Here is a 22,219-nt window from a genome sequence, read left to right as displayed (position 1 = left end):
ATTTATGTAAATTATTTGGTTTCTTTTTTCCCATGCCTGCTAGGGGAAAAAGAAACTAAGCCGACATCGGTACAGACTTTGTCAAACTAATAGATGATGGCAAATTGCTTTGTCTAAATTAAAATAGATTTTTGCATCACAGGGCTTTGTCTATCTTCAGTGGTCCTTGAGACAACAGAAAGCATCTCTGCAAATGCCTTCTGCAGACCTGCCAAGTTAAACAGTCCAAGATTGAGACTCATTCTCCATTTGCTGAATGAAACGTTATAAATATCTTGCCTGGGGGTTATTGTCAATACCTGTGAGTAGACAAATCACAAATACCTCTTCTGCAGAGTCAAAGCATGTGACTCGCAGTCAGCAGCCATGTCATTCACTACCTGTCTGCTGGATTAATCCAACCGTTTGTAATGTGCGAAAGAACAGATGATAGCTAAGTTCCAGAGCTGAGAAGGAATAAGGTGGCAGTCAGTTAAAACCAAGGCTGCCACTCTTGCTCAGTGTCACACAGACCTCATGTGCTCGAGAAGGTTCTTGTGCATGAGTGATACGTGCGTGTGTGTTTCGTTGTTGATTTTTAATTTTATTTTTAAAAGTTAGGAAATCTGCTTTGGGAATATCCAGGGGAAATCCCACTGTGTTCAGGCATTGTAATTCTCTCTCTATGTATATACATTTTTTAACTGACTCATTTATGTCCAATGAAGAGGTTTGTTTCAAACCAAGTTGTGAATAAATGACGCTTAATAGCATTAAGGGATCAATTATATACAGAAAAAAGCTCAGTGCCCCAACATGTCATGAAAGTTTCTTATTCACATTTTCTAAAACTTAGAAATAAGTTTTTCATTCCAGTCTCCCAAATTCAAGACTCTGTAATGGAATGTAGTTACAAGGAGGTCACACTCGCCTGTAGTTTTCACTAACACTATGCCAGTGTAACCCCAGTCACTGTTGGCAGCAGAATCCAAGCCCCTCACCTTTTTTGAATTGTATAAGACACCTCTAGCTAGAATTCCAATATAGAGATAAACCCTGGTGGGGGAGGTAAGCAGTTTGCCTTTGGATTCTTATCGGTAACATAAATCCATGGTGATCTCTATGGCCTGCATCCACTTAGCAGAAAGGAGTAGGGTTTTTCCAGGTGTCTTGAAAAATCTCATATATATACACACACATATATTAGAAGAAATGTACAATCTCCACTCCCACCCTGCCACCAACTCCCAGCAGCATTTACCCACTGCCCCCAACTGGGAGCATATTGAGATCTCTGTGATGCTTGTTACCAGATTCCCTTGCAGATGAATCAAGTCCATGATGGATTAGGGCTTGTTCTCTGGGACACATTATGTGCATAGGAGACAGTGTAGCAGCTTGTACAGGCAATAGGGGGAGACACTGGATTGAGGGAACTAAAAGGAAAGGGAGAGAAAAGAGTAAAAAACTCCTCCCAGGGCTTTTGTGTTGGCTATTAGATAAGACCATAGGTTCCAGTTCAGGCTTCCTAGTTACAATCTTTTCATAGGATCTGAGCTGTTCTGTGCTTCCATTTGCTCCTAGGAGGGTGAGCCTAGCAATACTCCTGGGACATGTGGTTTGTGACAAGTAGAGGGTTAATCTGTGCATCTGGCAATTAGCAAGTGTTAATAATTGAATGCTAGCTGCTATCATGCCGTGGAATCTCTTCCATCTGATAATGGCATCTCTGAGGTTGGAATTTTGCCAGCTTCTTCATTCATTTCACTTATCACTGACTGGGGTTTGCATAGATGAAGTCCAGGATCCCTTATTACTAACATCATCAGCAATATAGAGGTTTTCTTAGAACATACGACCTTCACAGACAGTACTTTGGCAGCTGTTCTAAGTGCGAAGACTGCTGTCCCCTTTCCTCTATGACTGAGCCGTTGTGGAAATCCCAGTCTGCCTGACACTGATGTCGATCTCATTTCAGTGATTGCCAAGTGCCTGGCCATCTTGTAGATGCTAGAGGCTCGGTAGTGCCCAAACCATAGTCCTTGAGGCATGGTGACAGAGAGCTGCATGAGGATGTGGCAGTTGAGTGAAGGGAAAAGAGGATAAGCAAGGGAGGAAAACAACAGTGGGGCTATATGATGATAGTGACTGTGAGTGTCAGGATGTGACTGAGAAGCAAAGCCCCAGGAAGAGGCGATGTTGGAACCTTTCAGAGATTAGATCAAGGGAAAAGGACCTACTAGAGCCCCTGACTGAGATGGAGCAGGCTGGAGGAAAAAAGAGACACCGTAGCCTCTTACCGACTTAGCCTCAAAGTCTAGAAGACATCGCGTTTTAGATCAATAAATTCAGTTTGGCAATCAGGCCAGTACAGTGTCACCATCCTCCCCACCCGCCCTTCAAAAATGTGTGTTTCTCTCCACATTTAAGTTCTTGGCAACTCCTTCAGCACATCCTAATCAGGACCTGTAACAGCCCAGAAACTTCTGGCTAATTTGGATTTGACTAAAACTTTTGTACCATGACGCTATGTAAAGAGATTCAATTATGGTGCGCAGTGTTTTGTGAGTAACTACCGCCCATAAAAAGTTAATTAATCAGGGCTGTGTCAATTTCCTCGTGCCATGTCAATTTGCTGCAAGGTAATTAATCACTAATCACCCACCAAGCAGCAGGCCGAGGGACAATCCGTGAGCCATTTATTGTCTTTTCTCCCAAATAAATGGCACGCGCATGCAGGAAGAAACACATCTTGCCTTTCACAATATTTTTATCGACACTTTTGCATGTTGTAATAGACGGCAGCCACAAGCAGCTGCAGTTCAATGGAATATGAATATTAAAGAAACAAATGAGCGGAGATTTATAGGACATTGCGTTTCTGTTATGTCAGTTTTGAGATTAAACCAAGCAAATGAACAGTGAAAAATTACTCTTCCATGTGGAGAATGGTGATTAGACTTGTACATTAATTAGAAATTTTTGTTTTCCTATTCAATGCATTTCAAATGAGGATGTCCTATAAGGAACTGTTTGTCCAAAACGTAGATTTATTCACTTCTAAACAGTAGTATTTAATATCAACATGCATTTTCCTACTGAAACAAGAGTTGATCCTAAATGTGTTTCGGGGATAAATATATGTGACTATGAGAACCAGAGATTCCATAAATGAAGTGGCCCTTGTGGTCTTTTTGTAAATGAAAAGATGAAATGCTTCTATCACTTTTTTTCTCCACTAGCCACAAAATTACTGGATTAGGAAAAATGAAAGGTCTTTCATTTTTGTGTTGACCTAAATTTAATATGCCCTATCATATTAAATTTTCAAACGAATGCCATTTAAAGAGTGACCAAGTCATGTGCCACAGCCTGTATTAGAAACCAACTTGGCATACTTTTATTTGAGATCCATTTTGAAAGCAGAAACAAATATGTTTGCCATTGGAAAAATGATCAGGTTCTTTTTTCACTGTTCATCACGATGGTTGTCAACTGCCCTCCTCCAGTACGGCCACTCCATGAGCTTTGGCTGGCTCTTTCTCTTGCCTTGGTATGTAACCTATTGTGCCATTTCTAAATTTATGGCCCTGCACACAGAATAGGAGCTCCCCCGAGGGGAATCCAGCACAGCCCAGAACCTGCTGTTGAAAGCATATCCTCACCCCAGAGTTGTGTGAATGTTTCCTCCTGTAAATTTCCCACAGAACAATTCAGGCCCAAATTAGCACGTACATCTCCTCATCTCCAGACCTTCAAAGGGAGGGGAAAGGTGGTATTATGGAGCCGTGGGAGAGGAGGCATGAGACAAAGAGAGCCCCACCCACACTGATAGCCCACCTTTACCAGGGCATCTGGCAATCTCATGCAAATTCACACCAGCGCACAAATGCAAAGAATAATTGCCCATTAAAGCGGTTGTATATTTTTATGGCTTTGGTGCAGAATCTGCCCCCCTGTGGGGTTTTGCATCTGCTATTCTTCCATCTCTCTCAGAGCTCTAAAACTTTAATATGCAGTTTATAACCCTCAAGTATTTTCCACTGGTTTTGTGTTTCTTCTCTTGGGATCTCTGGGCTGGTGAGATGATCTCATTTGTGTTTATTTTCGAAGGTAAGCACCATGTCCATAAAAGAGACGCAGGGGGAGTTGCCACGCAAACGAGGCACTGTAAATACACTGAATGCAGAACGCACGGGAAGTGGGGCTTTGTCTTCGAGCGGGAGACAGGCAGTAAGCCGTTGCCACTTTGGTAGGTGGCCGATTCGGCTGGTTGACACCCCCACGTCTTCCATTTAAAGGTGTTGACCTGCCTCACTCCATGCTTGCACACATCACAGCCTGCCTCTAGTCACATCCCTCCAGTTTCCCTTTCACTGATTTCTGGGATCGGACTCCCCTAACCTCCCCCAAATATAATCTGGCATAAATCTAGCTGAAGAGTGAGAATAGACAGGCTGGGGATATTTGATGTATCAACAGGATACACACGCGATGTTTTCTCTGACAGCCCCTGCCCTGTTTTCTTCCAGAAGAATTCATTTTTAGCTGATGAGCTAAATCCAATTTTCATTGTAGTGATACCAGATTTTTCACTTTGATTCATGCTGGATAAGGTGTAAGAGGGAACCTTTGGGTTTTCTTTCCCCTGTCTCCTTTGTGCCAGGAACTAAGGATTTATACTGTATCCACAAATCAGCTTGGACGCTTTCCACTGTACTCGCTGGTCCTCTGTTTACATGTTTATTAATCTGAAATTCAACTAGGAAAAAAAATCAAGCTCCACACTGGGGTTCAGAAATGCCTGTCATCTGATACCTTTTTTTCATTCTACCTTTGTTATTTAACGAAGAGGCATTTAGAAATATTGGACAAGGTAACCGATTTGTGGCGTATATTTTAACATTGATTTACTGCATTCCAGACGTGGAGAGGACATTGTGAGTTTCCAGTTGGCATTTATCGTTGGATTTATTAAACACTTATTGCCCACTTATTAGATCCAAAGTCCTGAACAGGGATGTGGAGAGATAACAAGATTCTTTAAAGGTAACAAAAGTGTCATGCAATAAAATAAGCATATAATTAAGAACTTTTTCCTGTATGTTTAAAGGATAAAACAGGTTTGGTCTTGTTTAAACTGTATCTGAGTCATCTGTCCAGATGATTGTTTCAAATATACATTTAACTATGTTTCAGCATCTACAAGCCACTAGACCAGTAGGAAAGTGAGAAAAACATTCACTCCTTCCATTGCATGTTAAGTCTAAAGAAGTCCTGATAAATACTTGTGTTTTTTTTTCCCCCCTTGAAATTGACCATTGTCTTAGTGGCATGAGAAGAGAGCCATGCTGTTTTGAATCAGCTGCCTACCACAGGGAAAAACAAATTCTCTAACATTAGAGAAGTCAAGGAACACAGAAGGTACGGGTACAAATCAGATGAGTTTGGGATTATCCTGGTCGCTCTTTTCTGTTTTCCATGTTGTGCACAGATCTTTAGTGTTCAGGGAATTGTTACTACTAGGTGGAGGGAGGATACTTCTACCTAGGCTATCTGGAGGGAACAATGTGACTGAATGTCTTTTAGTAGGTATTGTGGGTCTCAGGCTTTCTTCCCAGAACAGGACACATTTCCAAACCCTGGCATCTATGCTGCAGTCAAAGAGAATTTAAATAAGTTCAGGGTTCTGACAATTCCAAACACAATGCATTTCTCCAAGCGCTGTCTTCTTCCGTGGGGGTATCTTGTGTTTGGTTGTATTTTCTGGACCGATGTAGCCCTGGCCTTTCTAGAGATCCTGACTGGATCAAGACCCAGTTGTGTGGTTTGCGTAGTGATTATGTGCAGCCACTCGGTACACTGGACCGTGTGATGAAAGGTGGGTAGTGAAGTCGAGGGTACCACCCTTCTAAAAGGAAGGAGGTTAAGCACTAACAGGGTGACCAGGCAAGTGTTGGTACCTCCTACCTGCGTGATTCCAGGAGCTCCTCTAAGCTCAGAGCAGAGCAGATGGAAAGCCCTGAGATAAAATCTTGCCTTGTTACTAAATGGCCCGGGCCACCCTTGAACTTTTGATCCTCTTGCCTCAGCTTCCCAGGCTGAAGGGATTCCAGGCAGTTAGTACCACATCCACCTCGAGCTACATGATTTTTATATGCACTGGGGAAGGACCAGAGCAGTCTTCTTCAGGGTGAGATTTGAAAAAACAAAAAAAGATAGAAAGGCAGTATGAAATTAAAGAGAAGGAGGATGGAATAAAGAAATGAAACGAAGCATGAAGGGAAAGATGAAAGGAAATGAAAGGAAAACCAAGAAGGGAATGAGGAAACGCCCGTTGACTGGGATGCCTAACCGGAGCTACAAAGAGGCCCCAGGCCGGTTCTAGACTGACCTGACAACAAGAGCAAGCTGAGCGACCCCTAACCAGGGAGCCCCATAGGCTCCATGCTGTTCCCCAGCAGCCTCTGGACCCCAGGGTGCTCTGGAAGCTCTGTTTGCCCAGGAGACTTGGCCTCCCTGAAGGCAACATCTGAGCCAGGAACTGCTCTGTGGTCCTCACTGCGTTCCTTTCATAGAATAAGAATCCTGCAACCGCTCTGCTGGGAGGAACCAGCAGAGAGCCAGGTATTAGGCCTTGGAAACCCCTCGCTCTGCAGGGGGACCGAAATTTTCTCCCTGGAACCAAGAGACACAAATAGATTCCTGGTCTCCTGGAATCTGAGCAGCACACGCTCCCCTGCCCCGCCGCTGAGCTTCTGTTTCATGTTCTATCTCAACATCTAAATCCTCCCGGAAGGACTGTAAACCCTGCTTGTCGCTGATAGGGATCTTGTCTCACTCACACGGCCCCACCGCCAGTGATAATGAATAGGTCAGCATAATTACCGTGCTTCCTCGCACAGGCGAGCCAGCTGCTCTGCCAGATTGCTCATTTTTCATTTTCTTTATTTCAAAATCCACGGTGTTCCTATGAAAACTTAATATTTGAACTGTGGCAAAAGAGATTGGGAGCCCAAGCCCTTCCCACTCATTTTGTTCTCCAGTCCTGCAGCAAGCTTCTCCTATCTCATTCCTGCCAGCCTGATGATATTCGGATTTACTTGTTTTCCCCAGTGAGACTCATGTCTCCCCACAATTCCCAACACGTCGGTGGAAATGCCATCCAAGAGAGTCAGGTGCTGGGGGCTGGCAAGGAGCATCGACTGAAAATGCACGATTTGTCCTTAACAAAAATAATAAAAAGTTAAAAATAACCTTTATGGTCTTTGCACAAACAAATAGAAGGATGAGATCATTCTGGCTTGGATCAGTGAGCCCAGCGTTTTACCAACGTTGCAGGAGAAAACTGCGGTAGAATCTCTTCACCGCTAAAGATCACACAAAGGATTTCAGATCATCACATCCAGGTGGTCCTTCACAAAGCTCCAGGGCTTTATTCCAGCCCAGAGGTGGCCTGTTACTGAGAACGGCTTCTGTGGGAAACACCACTCTCTCTTCCCACTTCCACGGAACCACAAGCTTCTTCCCAGTCTCACACCTCTACGTTCGCTGTCAACCTCCCAGGAAGCGGCTAGCAATTCCTGGTTTCTTAGGCACACATTTTTCTCTTCCTATGGTGTTTTGGTTATTGTTTTTTGTTTTGTTTTGTTTTGTTTTGTTTTGTTTGCCTTTTTCCTCTCCTAAGCCACACCTGGGTCTGAGCACGAGCATGCACGGATGGGCCCCCGAAGGAGATGAGAAGACCCAGGGTGCGACGCTTCTATTCCCAAAGGTGATGGTGGGAAGGGGCCAAGTGGCGTCTCTTGGCAGTGTGCACACAGGGTGAAGAGGACTTCGGCGCACTATGAACTGTAACACTCTGGGAGAGGTTGGGTGTTCTTTGGAAGCCTGAGAAGAATTTGGATGTTTTGGTTTAAGTAAATTAGACAGCTTACTTCGTTGAAGGCTTCCCGAGCTGTTACTGCAACTCTGCTGGGACAGTGGATTCTCAAATCCTCTTCCCAGGAAAACACACTTTGTGTGGGACGTGGCTGCTGAAGGAGCACTTCCTCCTCTTATGTGAGCTAGGACAGGCATGTAGAGCATAGCTAGGACTGTGCTCAGAGGTCCTGCTACCTGGGAGTTCCACCTGCATGCCATGGGAGCAAGGACCTCCCAGACAGAAGCCCTTGAATGAAGTTTCAGGGATCTCAAGGACTAGTTATGCTCCACTTGCCTCCTGACTCCTCACCTCTCTTAAGAGACTTCATCCAGGAGAAGAATCCCAAGAGCTTGTTTTTCCACATTCCTTCATCTGTGTTTGGAGCACTTGTGTTTGCTTTTTTTAAATTCTGGGACAGGGTTTCACTAAGTTGCTGTGTTACTCAGGTTGGGCTCCAACTTGGGAACTTCCTGCTTCAGCCTCCGAGAGAGGTGGGTTGTAGGTGTGTTGTTCCATCATGCCTGGCTGTGTATGCTTTCAGAAGCTTCACAGAATGCTATGGAGATAGTGGTATGTTGTTATCCATCAATTCTAGGGGGAAACAAGTGTACACTCATGACACACTCGTACATACCCGTACCTGTAGGAATACTTCAATTAAAAGTTTCTGGCCGGTCATATATGGTATAAAGGGAAATGTGGGCAATTTTTAAAAAATGGAATAAAGGGAAAGATATAAATAAAAAGTGAACTCATGCATTTAGGCTTCCAAGATAATTACTCACGTATGGAAGTATGTTTGTAAATGTCTGTACAGATGTGCAGAGATGTATATTGCACACTCAGAAGCACGAATATGCATCCACACTTTACATATATACAGTGGTTGAGAGATATTGTACATGCACTTTGCAATCTACCTTTCATAGAATATAAGTTTATGCGGTGAGTTTGTCTCCTGGTAGTAAGAATTCTTTGCGAATGATTTGTCACTGGTCATATTCTTGTGGGCAGTTGTGGCCAGAGGGACCACTGCCCTCCCTCCTCCTCCCCGGAATTTGTCCTTGGCCTCAGCTCTGCTGTCTTTTGCTTTTTGCCTCCTGACCCTTGGGGTGGGGACTGAGGGGGTCTTGCTTTGGCTCTGCAGGGAACGGGTCCAGAAAACGGTCCCCTCGATGACAGGGCACGAAGACACACATCGTCTCACAGTTGTTCTGCTCTCTCCCCTCTCCTGCAGTGCCCGGCTTCCCATATCCAGCTGCCACCGCAGCGGCCGCCTACCGAGGGGCGCACCTGCGAGGCCGTGGCCGCGCTGTGTACAACACCTTCCGGGCCGCGGCGCCCCCGCCCCCGATCCCGGCCTATGGAGGGTAAGTGGGCCGCCTGGCACTAGCCCCTACCCCGACCCCACGCACGGAGTGTTTGTGAGCATGATGGTCTTGACCAAACCCCTCCTCCCCAGAACCACCCCAGCATGCAGCCCGGCGCGCGCCTGCAGCGGAGCACCTTGCAAAGAGTATTGAAAAATGAGTGTAATTTGTCCTGTCATGGTTGGTGCCTTTAAGCATTCTACGTGTCACATGGTGTTATGTAAATTCTCTTTGAGACTGAATGCTGGAGAACAGAGACTTGGTTACAACCAGAGATGTATTTCTGATGAGTGCAAACATCTGATCATTAAGGAGGTTGGACTACATTTGCTCCTTGAATTCAAAGGGACTTGAAGTTTTTCATACATAAAAATCACTGGGGTGGTTTGCTCCCTCCCCAACCACATCCTGTGCTCCCAGGTTTATGAGCCTTTGCCTGAGAAAATTAGGTGTTGAGTCAGAGGCAAACATTTGAGAGTTTCCTTTTAGTTGCATTTTCCAAAGTAGCGTGAGCTTCCTTTCTGTTCTGTTGGGAAAAATGTAAATTGATATTTCCTCTCCTGCCTGTTGGGTCCTTCTGTGCATGGGCTTTGATATTGCGAAGTGACTATCAAGGAATGGTGGCAAATACTGAAAAGAAATGCTGATTTGATGGAGAAAATCTTGATATTCTATTCTGCCTGGTCTTCTGTTAGGAATCTTTCTAGAAAGCTCCCACATCTCTGGGATTAGGGAAGCAGGTGCCTCTAAGGCAGTGGCTCCAGACTAGGGGACATTTGTAAAGTCTACAGGCAGTTTTGGCTGCCATGACAGGAAATGAGAAGTAGCAATAGAAAACAGTGGTTACAGCCCAGGAACCCTACTGAGCACCCTACAATTCACAAGACAGTCCCTCCACGGCGGAGTTATCAGACTGATGGTGAGAAAACTGTCTGAAACATTCAGTTGTCCCCAAGAAAGCCTGGCATGCCTAAGTCCTTCCTGGCTGGTGACTTACTTCCTAGGCTGTGGAAAGAGAATGGCTGCTTTCAAAACTGTGTGAGGAAGGTTAAAGGCATTTTCTTAAAAGCTCTTTGACTTATAAATCTTTCAAGAAATCTGAATTAGCCTAGCTCATCTCTTTATTAGACAGAGGACAAAGGGAAATAGCTTGTTTTCATTAATTATCCGCATAGCACCCATTCCAAAATAGATCACTTGAAGTGTTTCAAAAAGGAAGACAACAAAGCAGCGTCAAGAGTGTAGAGAAGGGACGCTAGATGAAATCATCAGGAAAGGGCGATAAAGGCAAAAGAAGAAGACAGTGCCCATGAGTTTTCTTGTGCAGTGTTGGATTGGCTCTGAACGTCTTCTTGGAGAAAGCAGTAGCACAAACATTGTAGGTAATAGGAAAGCAAGATGCAATGGCCCTGAATTTTCTCAGCCCCTGCAAATGCCTCGGTATGCCCTAAGCCTTACATATCTGCCCATGTGATACAAGAAATCACTGATGATATAAACTTTAACTCAGCCCCCACAGTGCTGAGCCCGTGGCATAGATCCTCAAGTACAGTGATACAGATTTGTGATTCCCAAAGTCACACCAGGAATTATGAAAGGAAATGTCTGAGTTACTCTCTGGGCTCATGTAAAGTACTAAAAGCAAAGTTCATAAGCCATAAATGCAGCATTGTGTGTTTATACCATAGTATTTTGTCTGAAAATCGATTTCGTATCTAGGTGCACAGTAACTGTAGCTTGTGAGATACATATATATGTATATAAATATATATGTATGTAAATCTATATATATATTCAGTCAGCACCTGAGCACTGTACTGAACAGAAAAAAATAAGGTAAAATTATATAGCTTATCCTCACATGAACAATTTATAAAAGTCTCAACACACCTGCTATAAAATTGAAATTTACTAACTTATAATGAATGTGCTCTTCACCGGGAATAACCATGCATAACTAATTAATGCCACATCCACTGGGGAGACACACAGTCATTTCCAAATGGTATGAAGTGTATTGGAGACTGCTCAGGATAGGGTGCAATTTTAATATTCCAGTATTGTTCCTCATTGGTTGGGTTAAAATGGTGGGTCATGCCTCTTTGCTGATCATACTAGAAATGGACTCTCACACCGCATTTAGAAGATAGAATTCTCAACAGGCAGCTAGGAGGAGGGACAGAAGTACTGGGGTGTGTGTGTGTGTGTGTGTGTGTGTGTGTGTGTGTGTGTGTAGGGACCCTTGTCTGCAAAAATCTGTAAGAACTAAGTTGAGGACCGAAGGAAGAAAATTCAGCTGGTTGCACGGGTGGGCCATTCATGGGCTGCATACTGCCTTTATTGCATTGGCTGGGAAAGGCAAAAATTGACTGGATCTAAAAGGAAGATTTATTTTTCCCCTGGATCAATTGGCTTATGCTTCAGAAAGGTGGCTCACCTTGAAAAGGGATAGAATAAAGCAGGAGAAATGCAGGGATTGGCTGGAGGAGAGAGGGCCCTGATCTTAGGTTGCAGGGAAATGATTACCAAGGAAGTTGGAAATACTCTCTGTCTCCAAAAGGGATGTCATCTCAATCCGGGTGTGCAGGTGGCCCAGAGATAGTATGGCTTGCTTGCAGCCACTGTCTCCAAAGTCCTTTGGAGGAAGGTTTGTGTGTTTCACTAATGTCTTTACTCCAGCCCAGCTCAGCTCAGCATCCGGTACTCAGTACCTCCCATGCTTTGAGCTCTGCCATGCACTAAAGATAAAGAGACCAGTGGAATTTTTTCTGGTGGGCGCCAGAAGAACATGTAAGCTAAAAATTTCGCAAAGTGTGGTCAGTAATAATGTAGGATATGAACCCCAAGGAAGAGTCCTTATCCCGGTGTGGGCTTTTAGATGAGATATTCCAGAAGTAAAGGAGCAAGGCGTATGCTCCAAGCTAACTGCTTCCTAAATTGCCATGCTAAAGCCTTGTCCAGCAACTCTCTCCTACATCTAGCAATCTCCATCCTTTAGTAAGATATCACCTAGCAAACTACATTTGTTAAAGAAGAATTAATTTTTCTTCTTGTCACCAACTAAAGACATATCTGCCAACTTATTCTTCATGAAATATCCAAAGGAAGCTAGATTATGACTAAAACTCCAGCCCAAAATATACCATGTTTCCTAGATCCAAGTGCCACTTCAATATTTTTATCCCTTGAGGAGATTTAAAAATGATATCCTGCAGAACATCATGGCTATCATTTTGGAGCTTTGGGTGAGCCTTGGAAGTATCATCATTTCAGTAGTCACACCCAGAATTCACTGAGGATGGCCTTATCTTCATCCGTCCCCTGCCTTTTCAGCAGGTAAAGAATATGGGTGATGAAGAGGCCCTAGTCTAGGTTGTGTTACAATCCTAAATAGAAACCTGTTGGGACATCAGTACAGGGTTATTGTTCTTGAGGCAGAGACTTTGCTGAGGATCATGGAAGGGTCATAGGAACAAGTAAAAAAAACCCTAGACCTAGCCAGCCAACATTAGCTAAATGGGACTCATGATAAGCTAGGAAAGCAGAGTCTATGGGCTTTTTAACAGTCCTTGGAAGACCCTCACAAAGAGCCTGGGGAGCTCAACCTCTGTGGACACCTGCCCCCATAGGGCTAATAGTGGGTGAAATAGGAAAAGCCCCATGAGATTACATCTCCGTAAGGCCCATGACCTGACGTGTGTGTAGTGGATTGTAGCTATCTTGCTGAAGCAGAGGCAATTGTGGACATTTTTATTAGCGGCCCCTGCTCTTTCTCAGTGTCTCTTTTTGTTTGTGTTGAACACACAAAGCAGATCTGTCCTTTTATCATCTGTTTACCTCTTTCCAGGGGCATCTTCTATGTACCAACCTCCATGACTCCCAAGCCACTGACATGGTTTTAGACAGATGTATCTCAATTATTTATGCATTACATAAATTATAAATAAAATTTCAACTAGCAAACCATCTGAAAGAACCTAATGGACAAGATATTCCATGTTCCTCTTTGCATTTGATCCTGGGCTTCATTTTGTGGCGAAGCCTCCAATGTTGGCTCAAGTCTTCCTAGGATTCCTCTTGGGGAGAATCAGTCTTGCAGTAACTGCTGTTGAAAGGAGATAGCGTTGGATCAGGGATTTAGCTCAGTGGTTCCGCTGCCTGCTTCACAAGCGCAAGGACCAGAGTTCCATCCCCAGTACCCCCCACAAAAAAGAAAGGCATTTGCATGGTGGCTGCTGACCTGCAGGGTCTAGGTGGCAGGTAAACCAACTGGAGACACATCACCAGGATCTCATGTCAGAAGGGAGCTGCTAGGCCCCAGCCACCTCCCAGAGCAATTCCGGGAAATTCAACTTACCAAGTTCCTGTTCTTAATTACTACATAGCTTTATATCAGGTGCATGTTGCATGGGAATATGTTCTAAAGAAGCATCATGAAAGATGTTCTTTTTAACTCCAAGCACCCAACATTAACTACACAACTACAGGATCTTCATTCTCCAGATACCTTTCAGTAATACACTCTGCACTTCCTCTGCCAGTTAATTGTGAGAATTCTACATACAACTTTGCAGAGGTCTTTGAGAAGTATTTTTGAGGATACTCTGTCACTTTAGGTATAAGAAAGTTCTAGTGGAATCCCAAAAGAAAACTGCTTACAGTTGCCCAATGCAAGAAGAAATCCACAGATAGATGCTTATGGAAAGTTTTCAGACTAGCTCTCAGACTCAGTGCTAAAAATCCTCCAACACCCATCTCCAGGATGATGTGGGTGTGTTTTTTTGTATATATGCCAGCCATATTTTCTAAATGTCCCATCCTCACCTGTATTATTTAAAGCTTAGAATTTTTTTTCATTTTATAAATCTAAAAACTAAAGTCATTTTCCCATTCTCACAACACTTTCCAAAATTCTGTCTAGCTTTTTTTCGGGGAGGGGGGATTGATTTCTTACTCAAATTCCTAGCCTGTTTTTTTGTTTGTTTTTAACTAAAGGTGAAACCCAAGTCCTTCTCTTTGAACCACATTCCCAGCCCCTTTTTGAATTTTTATTTTTTGAGTCAAAGTCTACCCTAGTTGCCCAGGCTGGGCTAGAATTTGAAAATGTCATGACTCAGCCTCCCATGATGCTTGAGGTACAGGCATGTACCACTGTGCCCACCTGCTAGCTTTGATAGCCAAAAATTCTCCTGAGTAAATTTATAGAAAATACCAAAAACCCACGAAGTGTTAAACCTCTTTGCAGGGGGTGGATTTTACAGATACCTTTAATAATTTGGTTAAAAATATATATTTTCCAAGGGGAAAATATTTGTGTACAAACATAAACAATCCTATATGAATATACAAATACGAGTGAGTTCATCGATCCAGCTGATATATTTGAACAGACTCAAAAACTTAATTTATTTTCTAGTTGGAAGGGGCAGCAGGATAGAGAAGTCTAAAATAGCCTTTTCTATAAAAATATATTTGTGGTTGATATGTATTATGTTACAAAAACAGACTGTAGAGCTTGGGGTACACTGTATCTTCATTTTTTCCTTTTTCTTTCTTAAAAGTAAACTCCTTTGCTGCAGTGCAATCATTCTGTGTTGCATTCATCCAAATGTTTAACTACTGCTATTACTTTTCTAAGAAAATGAGATGTGCATTTGCATTATGTTCTTGCAAAGCACATTACAATCCCAAAGTGATTGACAAGCAATACAATTACCTTTGCATGGCTACACACTCCGTCTCCGCATTAAAATAGGGCCTCACCTGTTCGATGCATGGCAACAACTCCCTGCTCTTGGGACTGAGCTGTAATCTATCTGTAGCTGCCTCCTAGACAAGGACCTTGTCCTTCCTCTATATATCTGATATTTTTAGTACAGTGTGATGGAACTTTTAAAAAATTATTTGAATGAATTCTTGGAAATGAGTATGAAAGTTTGGAGAAAAGCTTTCTCAGACCTGGAAACACCTTTCGAATGACACTTGGGAGACTGACCTTTAGTTTTGTCCCAAATGTAAAGTAACATTTTGGGGGTCATATTCCCTACAGTCATGTTCTTTTGGTCCTTGAACCAACAACACCAACATGACCTGTTACTTATTAGAAATGGAAATTCTTAGAACCCTTCCCTGCATCCAGATCTATTGAATCAGAACCTCAAGACTGAGCTGGCTGCCCGGCCACCTGTTCTTCAGGAAGTCCTCTAGGTGACTGTGATGCACCTTTCAGTTCGACCGAGTGTGTGGCTGTGAGGCCCCAGGACCTGGGCTAGGATCCCAGCGAAGCCAACAGTAGCTCTTTTTGTTTCCACTTCTTTACGTCTAAAGAGGTGATGGTAGTTTGGTCCATGGCAAGGGGTATGGCGGGAGGCTGTATGTAGCGTGCGTACACCAGGGACTGATCCATGACAATCCTTCTGTAAATATGAGTAGTCACAGCATTTGAGCTTGTGCTGTGACTAATAACAGGAAAAACACACAACATTTCAGTAAAACTGGCAGCCCCACGTAGTGGCTTCCTTTTACTCTGCTGATGCCCAGATTGGCTCCTCATTTTCCACAGCTATCATAAAGAAGATAGATCACTTACCCTCTTATTGCTCTCAGAAATGTGCAGGCGTTACACTGGGTGAAAATGAGCAAGATCTCTCTGTTGTGGTTTCCAACAGCAGTTAGAATTCTTACTTTCTCTGCAAAGCCACCACACTCTGGTGGATTTCCGAAGAACCCTAAAGCTAGAAATGATATCCTTTCTCCAGGCCCTCCAAGGAGCCAGACACCTTCCAGCCAGTGAGCCTTTCACCAGCTGTTCTTTTGCCCAGCCTGCTCCTCCCCCTGTCTTCCCAGCTGAGCTCTGAGATTTCTCTTACTTCCTCTCACCTCCTTGTCCCCGTTGCTGGCCCTGTCTGTTTCCATGCTTCATTCTCACTGCTTCTGTTTCCTGCCTCTGCAACAAATATCACAGCTGAGACTTCACATTGATGTGCGTGCCTTTGAAACCGTGCTCCACGCTCTGTGACCTCCACAGACAGGGTCAGTGGGGAGGGAAAAGGCTCACTCCCTAAGCTTGGTACAGCGGGTAGTGTCGAGCCAGCCTTTCAATCGCAGAGAGATGGGACTCGTATTCAGTTTGTATGATTTTGTCAGAATGAAAGAAGCTAAATCACAGTTTCTCTTTGCCTCCTTGCCTCATAAATTTGGGATCTGAGAGCCCCTGCAATAATTTTCACAGCCCATGTTGGAGAGCGAGGCATGGAAATCAGGTTATCCAGTTGGGCAGAGGTTTCTCAGAGGTAGACGTCAGGGTGTGATCTTTTTCTACTTCAGGAAATTGTTGCAACAATGGCTTGACTGGAGACAGAGGCTGGCCACGGTGCACAATAACCTGTCGTGGAGAAAAGAGGCACTAGTTTCCCAGTGAGAGCTCATCCTTAGCTACGTCAGGTAGCTCCACACATGGTCCCACTGTGTGACCAGAGGAAGAGCTCCCAAGACCCAGGTTTACTTTTCCTCTCCAATGTCCGCAAAAGAGCAGAGAAACACTGATTCCAACCCTACAAACATTTAGAAAAAGGTGCTCTTTCCCATATTTACATATATATGAAAATTTGTTTAAAACTGTTTGTTCACATCTGATTTTCTGTCTGCTTGTCTTTTGCATGGATCTTCTTCCTAATATAGGGCTCAGTGTTTAAGTCTTACTCCTCTTCCCCTCCTCCAGTGACAAAAGCCACTGGTGCTGAAAACCAAACCAGAAACTGGAGTCTCTTTTATCCTCCCTTATCCATTATTAAGTTCTTCCTGGAGATGACAAGGAAATGACGGTCACTTTTTTTGTGTGGTAGTACTGGGGATCGAACCAAGGATCTCACATGTGTTCTACCACTGAGATACACACCTAGTCCTCTGTATTTTGAGACAGGGTCTCCCTAAGTTGTCCAGGCTTGGCTCAAATTTGTGATCCTCCTCTTTCCCCAGTAGCTAGGATTACAGGTAGGCATCATCTCATCTACCTTCAAGAAATGACTCTTTGTCACCCTCTGCCACCTCCCGATGCTCAACTTCTCCTGAAAAATATGAGAACTATTCAGTCAACAGATAGTTATTGTATCTCTTCTTGGTACAGTGTGCCAGGCATCAAGTGAGATAAAATGTTGAGTAAGACACCAGGTTCCACTTCTATGGGAAGATGAGAAATATGCACAGAAACTTTTAATTTAAAGTGAAAATTAATGGGTCTGAAAAACTGACATTGGTGTTCACAGAGGGGAGAAATATCTCAGCTTCATAGGGCATTGGGTCACAGAAATGGTGACATGCAGAGCCACAGTGCTACGAACGTTGCTTCACACATTGCAGCTATTATCTTACTAAATGCTATACCCATGGGTACAGGCATACCGTGACATCAGCACGTACCCCTTCTCCTTTGTCATAGTAAATGAGTGAATGAAACTCGGAAGTTTGTCCCCTAGCACAGAGCTATTGTTTGGGGAAGCTGAAATTTGCCCCGAATGCCCAAGTGTTTTCCTTGTCCATAAAACGAATGGGGATCTGTCTGCTCTCAACAAGGTTCCTGGGAGAAAAGTAGTTGACAGCACCAGGGATCACATGGGCAAAGGCACAGCAGCAGGAAAGAATGGGACAGAAGCTGTCTCAATGTGGCTGAACCATCAGTTCTGTGATTGGGGGCCCGAAGTAAACATTTTCTGCTTGCCTGTCAAATCAGATCTGTTCCAAGCCCTGTTGGTAGAGGCTGACCCTGCCTTCTGACCCCCAGCAGAGTCTTTCCTTTTTCTGTTGAAAATGTTGAAAGGGAATTCAAAGCCTGGCTCAGGACACTGCACACTTTAGCATCTTGGATTATGGTTGACAAGTGTCCTTGTGAACTGTCACCCTCCTGGATCAAAAACAAACAACAGCTGAACACTCTTCCTACCAGCCTCCTTAGCGTGTGAAATCTGCGCCACACTTTACAGATAATGGTGCTTGGGATTTAGTCGATCGAGTCCAAACAGTTCTGAGAAGCACATGCTACAGTGTTCTCCAGCAAGCCAGTGTCACTGCCGTGTGTGTGTGTGTGTGTGTGTGTGTGTGTGTGTGTGTGTGTTTTGTAAAGTGCTTCCCTGGGCTCACTGTGCTTGGCTTACGTGTGGGCTCACTCTGCTGCCGAATCGTTTGGTATCAAAGCCCAGCTTCACTCAACAATAGGGCTCATTGTCCTCCGCCAGAATCATAAATCATCAGAAACATATTAAGAAAGATCATTCTTGATAACTACCATCCTTTGAAAAATACACACTTAGAAGCACACATTTTTATCCTAAAGATTTTTTGGTCATCCTCGTAAGTCTGTAAGTTGTTGTGCAGTGTACTTTTATACTTAGGGAATTTTAGTCAGCTTCCCGTGATCACGTGGCTGTGAGCTATGTGGATGCTTCCTGGGTATTGCGCTGAAGGTAATGGTTTCGAGACACTTCTGGAAAGTCCCTCCCTGCCCTCCTGGAAGTCGTGTATTTCTGGGATGATCTACTGTATGTACAGTGAGCAGAGACCTGCTGTGAGGTGGGGTTCGTTTGATCATAAAGTAGAGCTTTGCTTAGTGTGAGTGTAATTATGTAAACAAGTATGCAACTGCACACACATGTACATATACCACATGCATGTATGCACAAATGTTCACACCCATTCAGACGTGTTTACACATGGCATATGATGTAGACACGTATACACTATGCATTCCTGTGCCTGTGTGCATACTGGTGCACACACACAATATGCATTTGCATAGACATCCACGTATGTTTTTGTACACACACACACACACACACACACATACATAGAGTTACATATTTTCCTACACATACCATAAAAGAGTGGCTTATAGAGTCACCCTATATCATAAGACCACAGCACAAAACGATGTGGAATAAAATTTTGGACACCATCTGGGTTGCTGCACTTTAGCTACACTTAGGCCATTCATCTCCAGTCCTTAGCGAGAATGCTGCACTTCCTGTCTCTCCCCGCCCAAGCCCACTTTTAAACAGATGCTTTGTGTTTTGTGGGGAGCTCTGTGGTTTGACTGCAAACTCTGATGTTTTTAAGACGCTCATGTCCACCTAGGCTGCTGGAAATACATCTCAAACTTCCTTGCATTTCAAAGTAGTACATTTCTTCAACCACTCCCAAAAGAGGGAGAAACTTGGCACCCAGCAGAACGTCCTGATTCTGGGACACGCCTGAACCCCGGCCTCATTTGCCTGGTTTGATGGACTGCTGTTGTCTCCAACCTCCTTAATTGGTGTGAGAACTCTCCTGGGTCCCTGTGTCTCGGACCTTGTGCCCAGACTAACCTGGCCCTGCAGGGTTGGTGTGTCTGCATGGGGAAACGCACTAATATGGATGTTTCTCTTTGTGTGTGCACCCTGCAGTGTTGTTTACCAGGATGGATTTTATGGTGCAGACATTTATGTAAGTATTCATTAACGTGCATGCTGTCTTGTTACCACCCAGGTTCATTCATTGTACAAGTTTGCTATGAACTCCGCTCAAGGTGGTCAGATTTTCTCTGCTGGGTATGTAAGAAATAATCCAGTGGCTTGGAAGGTCTTCTCCCTAGAACATGGGAGGATCACTTCTGCTGTTTGAGTGGAATGAACTTCTTGAGATAAACTTCAAAATAAATGTAGCCACACTCGTGATAAATATAACCAGCCTCCCTCCAAAAGAAGGTGGCAATAAAGACCTCACCCCCAAAGACATTCCCTAAATTTTTGATATGGTCTGTGTGTTTGCAATGTAATATTTAGAACAGCTGTAGTTACCAGCTGCAGAGGGTTAAAAGATATTTTCATGGCTGATACGTTTTTGATGCTTTCGTTATAATTATTTATCACAGTGGCTCTAGGAAGAGTCTCTTTCCGAATATGGGTAATTTTAGAAAGAAACATTTCTGAGTTCTCCCAATAAAATGTATGTAGAAGGAACACTAAGCCCATATTTTTTGACCATTTCCCTTAAAGGAGTTACCTGATTTACAGTTGCTTACTAACTGGTTCCACTTCATTAAACATTTTCTCTTTAGAAAAAAGCAGGAAATTCCTCATCATTAGAACTTGCCTACATAATTAAACTTGCCTATAGTGATCTGGATGCCTTCACTTCCCCACATAATACAGGCATGAATGCTATGAAAATTTGAGACAAACACAATTTAAAATAAATGGACAACATTGGAGGGTCTAAGTCACATAATTGTTATTACTAAGGAACTCAAGTAAATCAGTGAAACTGTAATTGTTGTTTTATACAGGAGATAACAAAGAAGAATAAAACCACATTTCTGATCAAATTGATGCCATTTACTAGAGAATGGGAGTGACACCAGTTATTTAATTTATTCCTTTTGAATTTAAATCGCCACAATTTTGAGACATAGCATTAATCTCCATCAATGATGGACGTAGTCAAGTATTATTATTGTATGCAGTATATTTTCTGTCATTTGGGAAGTATTTTTTTTTCTATCAGAAAGTGAGTGGATTTCATATTCTTTACCCAAGGAGCAACCAGCTTCTGTTTTTGTCAAACTTAAGGTGCTCCCTCTCATATCTTCTTTCTCCGGCCTTCATTCGGGCCATTCTACATGGGGAGGCAGCTGGACGCCTGTCTTCATCCCTGGGTTCCTGATAGACCCAAACTCCAGTCTATGGCTGCAGCCTCCACATAGCTAGGAATACATTATGCAAATGCAGAAGCTCTGATGATAGTTGTCATAATCCAATTTAGAGCTTTATTATTACTATATTTTTGAACTTGAGAAATGGGAGAACGTAGACAGGAAATAAGAAAACAAAGGGTCTGCTGGAAAGAAAATTACCTTCACCAACACCTGCCAAATGGAGAGGGGTTGAGAAATAGATGTTCCTGAGCATAGGTAAAAATAGAAATAAAGACCTTATAATTTAGCTGTCAATGGATGAGTAGCCACCTCACTGTGCCTCCATTTCTTTATGGTAAAATAATGATTGATTTGTGCTTTCCTATTAATATTTCAAATTAGTATATTTTCCTTGCCTCATAGATTCTGATATGACAGGGAGTAGAAGCTGACTGGAGGCACGAGCTGTGGGGAGTACACACACACACACACACACACACACACACACACACAGGCACACGTAGAACAGCACTGTCAGAGTACTTGACCCAGAATGTGGGTATTGAATTGACTGGGGCATGAAGCTCCATCTAAGCACCCACAGGGAAAGATAGGTACAGAACAGAGTTGGACTTGGAAGAGAGGGGTGTGCCAGCCTCCACAGGAAGATAGAGCCGTTCAGCTCAAAGAGGGAAGCCACCAGAGTGTCCCATTGCCCTTTGAGCACTTTTAGGAGTTCTTGCTTCCCACAAATTCATCAGAGTCCAGCAAATCCCACTGGGTTGAGAGGTGCAGGGCTCCCGGGGATCTGGGTAAAGTCAATCCAAAGGGGCATTTCTTCAATTAGGCTTGTCCTAATGCCTGGGGCTTGAAGAATGTTCTCTCTTACTTTTCAAGCCAACTGTATCTGCCAAAACAATTTTATATCATTTTCCACTTTTCATATTATAAAGACATTAAGATTTTTTTCAGAGAGCAGTTCTAAACAGGCAGTGAGGAGACAGAAAAACTTGTCGATCTATTAGAGTTCTGCTTGCCTAGCACATTTTGTCCTATTTTCCAAGGAGCTGACTGGAATCTTCCAGAAGCTTCCCCAGCATTTTGCTCTGTGTGAGATGATGGCTTTGGTTTCTTGCTGCCAGGATGTGGGTGTAGGACTGTCATGAGGTGGACCACTAAGCCGCCCACTCACCAGCAAACAAGAGCTCAAGGATAACCTTGTGTTCCTTTAACAGGAAGAAAGTATAGGAATATTTCCACCGCTCTAGAATTTATGGAGCGAGA

General features: G+C 43.5%; 1 protein-coding gene across 14 annotated transcripts in view; it reads left to right on the top strand.

Annotated features, from left to right (window-relative positions):
- Rbfox1 (RNA binding fox-1 homolog 1) overlaps positions 1-22,219 on the top strand; it is a 1,859,632-nt gene that overhangs the window by 1,796,760 nt on the left and 40,653 nt on the right. For 11 of the 14 annotated variants that reach the window (XM_019210635.2, XM_010644147.2, XM_010644148.2 and 8 more), the window contains one exon: positions 9,141-9,273. In XM_019210635.2, the coding sequence (XP_019066180.1) occupies positions 9,141-9,273 (133 nt within the window). Of the gene's footprint in view, positions 1-9,140; positions 9,274-19,706; positions 19,747-22,219 lie in introns of all 14 variants that reach the window. The other 3 variants (XM_019210636.2, XM_033758658.1, XM_033758660.1) reach the window with 1 other exon arrangement.

This window comes from Fukomys damarensis, unplaced genomic scaffold (genome assembly GCF_012274545.1).
Source record: "Fukomys damarensis isolate Sample0158 unplaced genomic scaffold, DMR_v1.0_HiC HiC_scaffold_34, whole genome shotgun sequence".
Classification (NCBI taxonomy): domain Eukaryota; kingdom Metazoa; phylum Chordata; class Mammalia; order Rodentia; family Bathyergidae; genus Fukomys; species Fukomys damarensis.
This window is presented reverse-complemented; position numbering and strand designations above follow the sequence as displayed.